The 3857-nt window shown below is 58.3% G+C and overlaps 1 protein-coding gene across 1 annotated transcript; it reads right to left on the bottom strand.

Annotated features, from left to right (window-relative positions):
• Positions 1-1392: 1392 nt before the first annotated feature.
• Positions 1393-3111, bottom strand: LOC123745734 (uncharacterized). The gene has a single exon (XM_045726553.1). The coding sequence runs from the start codon at positions 3109-3111 to the stop codon at positions 1393-1395; it is 1719 nt and encodes a 572-aa protein (XP_045582509.1).
• Positions 3112-3857: the final 746 nt, after the last annotated feature.

The raw sequence follows: 3857 nt of genomic DNA, 5'->3' as shown, positions 1-3857 counted from the left end.
CGACCATAAGATATTACCGGGAAACTTTGGAACGTTCTCAAGAGCCCAATTGTCCAGAAATGTTTCCTGGACAACTGATATGTCCGGACGATCATTGTTAGGGGAAACAATAAAAAAATGCAAGACAGATATGAAATGTTTCTACTAATAATAAATTAATAACTAGAAATAAACAATTGTTAAGAAACAAGAAATATAGAGATAATATTTAGATATCAATAATAGCAATTAACATAGTAAAGATATTTAGATATAAATAATGATTAGAATTAAATATAATAATAATAATAAAGTGTGAATAATGTACCTTCATCTTTTTTTCTACCAATCCAAATAATTATCCCCAAGAGTGTACAGAATCATCCTGGGTCAACTTCTCGTCTTCTAAAATGAGAACGATTCGGAAATAAGACATAAAACTTTTCTTATCTCAACAGAGACCGAAGGTGACCCAGATGGGGAACGCGACCCAGAGGGGGGTGGTGACCCAGAGGGCGAAGATGAAAAGTATCAGAGGTTGAAGAGTTTGGGGAAGAGAGAGAGGAGGAAGGTGTGCCCCGAGGAGGAGGAAGGGAAGACCCAGCACACGGTGAGGGACACACACCATGCTCCCAGGGTCGTATAATTGATTGGCCGACGCACCTGCCTGCCAACCTGGCCCTGTCAGGGCTGCTGCTGCTGGTGGTGCTGCCAAGTGGTAGCTGCCTGGCCAGCGTCCCGGGGACTAGTGTTAGGTGGGGAGGAGGCTGGAGTAGGCCACCTGCCACAATCAACTCCCTCTACTAAATCATGTCAAAAAATGGCAGTTAGAAACAGAAAGGGAGGGAGGAGAGAAGAAGGGGTGGGATAGAAGGAGACACGGAGAGACGGAAGAAGACACGGAGAGATGGTAGGAGGAGCCAAAAGAAGTTGGGAAGATGACCTTAGGTGTGCCGGCTCAATACAACATAATCATTAATGTATAAATTCTCTCAATTATTAATTCCATATTGCATTGTAAATCACATAGTTGCAAGGCTGATGTTTCTATTCGCGTAACGCAATAATCCATTGTTGCAAGTTCAGCGGATTACTTTTCCCAACTGAATTCACTCCTCAATGGCCAGCATGTAAACAATGCAGAGGACCATAACTACCGATCACATTCAAATCACCTGACACCGTTTTACCCGTGCGCACACATTAATGTATCCCCTGACCGCAAGGCTTAACACGAGCCCTAATATACAAGTTACCGGCTGAAGATGCTGTTGGTAACTGGCTCTATAGCTGCCCTGAGGCCGGATGCTCCAGGGCCATTGGCCGCCGTCAAGTGCCTGAGGTTGTCCGGATGATTTTGGCAGCCGCCAAATGGCACTCGTAGATGGGCTAACTTATAGTGCCACTTCCACCCTACAGTTCTCCAGGCAGCTCTGAAGGGCAGGACCTTCCTGAGGGCAGGACCTTCCTGAGGGCGGGACCTTCCTGAGGGCAGGACCTTCCTGAGGGCAGGACCTCCCTGAGGGCAGGACCTTCCTGAGGGCAGGACCTCCCTGAGGGCAGGACCTTCCTGAGGGCAGGACCTTCCTGAGGGCAGGACCTTCCTGAGGGCAGGACCTCCCTGAGGGCAGGACCTCCCTGAGGGCAGGACCTTCCTGAGGGCAGGACCTTCCTGAGGGCAGGACCTTCCTGAGGGCAGGACCTTCCTGAGGGCGGGACCTTCCTGAGGGGGGGACCTTCCTGAGGGCAGGACCTTCCTGAGGGCAGGACCTCCCTGAGGGCAGGACCTTCCTGAGGGCAGGACCTTCCTGAGGGCAGGACCTTCCTGAGGGCAGGACCTTCCTGAGGGCAGGACCTCCCTGAGGACAGGACCTTCCTGAGGGCAGGACATTCCTGAGGGCAGGACCTTCCTGAGGGCAGGACCTTCCTGAGGGCAGGACCTTCCTGAGGGCGGGACCTTCCTGAGGGCAGGACCTTCCTAAGGGCAGGACCTTCCTGAGGGCAGGACCTCCCTGAGGGCAGGACCTTCCTGAGGGCAGGACCTCCCTGAGGGCAGGACCTTCCTGAGGGCAGGACCTCCCTGAGGGCAGGACCTTCCTGAGGGCAGGACCTTCCTGAGGGCAGGACCTTCCTGAGGGCAGGACCTCCCTGAGGGCAGGACCTCCCTGAGGGCAGGACCTTCCTGAGGGCAGGACCTTCCTGAGGGCAGGACCTTCCTGAGGGCAGGACCTTCCTGAGGGCAGGACCTTCCTGAGGGCGGGACCTTCCTGAGGGCAGGACCTTCCTAAGGGCAGGACCTTCCTGAGGGCAGGACCTCCCTGAGGGCAGGACCTTCCTGAGGGCAGGACCTCCCTGAGGGCGGGACCTTCCTGAGGGCGGGACCTTCCTGAGGGCAGGACCTCCCTGAGGGCAGGACCTTCCTGAGGGCAGGACCTTCCTGAGGGCAGGACCTTCCTGAGGGCAGGACCTTCCTGAGGGCAGGACCTTCCTGAGGGCAGGACCTCCCTGAGGGCAGGACCTTCCTGAGGGCAGGACATTCCTGAGGGCAGGACCTTCCTGAGGGCAGGACCTTCCTGAGGGCAGGACCTTCCTGAGGGCGGGACCTTCCTGAGGGCAGGACCTTCCTGAGGGCAGGACCTTCCTGAGGGCAGGACCTTCCTGAGGGCAGGACCTTCCTGAGGGCAGGACCTTCCTGAGAGCAGGACCTCCCTGAGGGCAGGACCTCCCTGAGGGCAGGACCTTCCTGAGGGCAGGACCTTCCTGAGGGCAGGACCTTCCTGAGGGCAGGACCTTCCTGAGGGCGGGACCTTCCTGAGGGCAGGACCTTCCTAAGGGCAGGACCTTCCTGAGGGCAGGACCTCCCTGAGGGCAGGACCTTCCTGAGGGCAGGACCTCCCTGAGGGCGGGACCTTCCTGAGGGCGGGACCTTCCTGAGGGCAGGACCTCCCTGAGGGCGGGACCTTCCTGAGGGCGGGACCTTCCTGAGGGCAGGACCTCCCTGAGGGCAGGACCTTCCTGAGGGCAGGACCTTCCAGAGGGCAGGACCTTCCTGAGGGCAGGACCTTCCTGAGGGCAGGACCTTCCTGAGGGCAGGACCTCCCTGAGGGCAGGACCTTCCTGAGGGCAGGACATTCCTGAGGGCAGGACCTTCCTGAGGGCAGGACCTTCCTGAGGGCAGGACCTTCCTGAGGGCGGGACCTTCCTGAGGGCAGGACCTTCCTAAGGGCAGGACCTTCCTGAGGGCAGGACCTCCCTGAGGGCAGGACCTTCCTGAGGGCAGGACCTTCCTGAGGGCAGGACCTTCCTGAGGGCAGGACCTCCCTGAGGGCAGGACCTCCCTGAGGGCAGGACCTTCCTGAGGGCAGGACCTTCCTGAGGGCAGGACCTTCCTGAGGGCAGGACCTTCCTGAGGGCAGGACCTTCCTGAGGGCGGGACCTTCCTGAGGGCAGGACCTTCCTAAGGGCAGGACCTTCCTGAGGGCAGGACCTCCCTGAGGGCAGGACCTTCCTGAGGGCAGGACCTCCCTGAGGGCGGGACCTTCCTGAGGGCGGGACCTTCCTGAGGGCAGGACCTCCCTGAGGGCAGGACCTTCCTGAGGGCAGGACCTTCCTGAGGGCAGGACCTTCCTGAGGGCAGGACCTTCCTGAGGGCAGGACCTCCCTGAGGGCAGGACCTTCCTGAGGGCAGGACATTCCTGAGGGCAGGACCTTCCTGAGGGCAGGACCTTCCTGAGGGCGGGACCTTCCTGAGGGCAGGACCTTCCTAAGGGCAGGACCTTCCTGAGGGCAGGACCTCCCTGAGGGCAGGACCTTCCTGAGGGCAGGACCTCCCTGAGGGCAGGACCTTCCTGAGGGCAGGACCTCCCTGAGGGCAGGAC

Source organism: Procambarus clarkii, chromosome 88 (assembly GCF_040958095.1).
Source record: "Procambarus clarkii isolate CNS0578487 chromosome 88, FALCON_Pclarkii_2.0, whole genome shotgun sequence".
NCBI classification, from domain to species: Eukaryota; Metazoa; Arthropoda; class Malacostraca; order Decapoda; family Cambaridae; genus Procambarus; species Procambarus clarkii.
This window is presented reverse-complemented; position numbering and strand designations above follow the sequence as displayed.

What these genes read in the sequence shown, in the direction of transcription:
- LOC123745734 (XM_045726553.1), bottom strand. Translation starts at nt 3,111, where the DNA reads ATGTCCTGCCCTCAGGAAGGTCCTGCCCTCAGGGAGGTCCTGCCCTCA.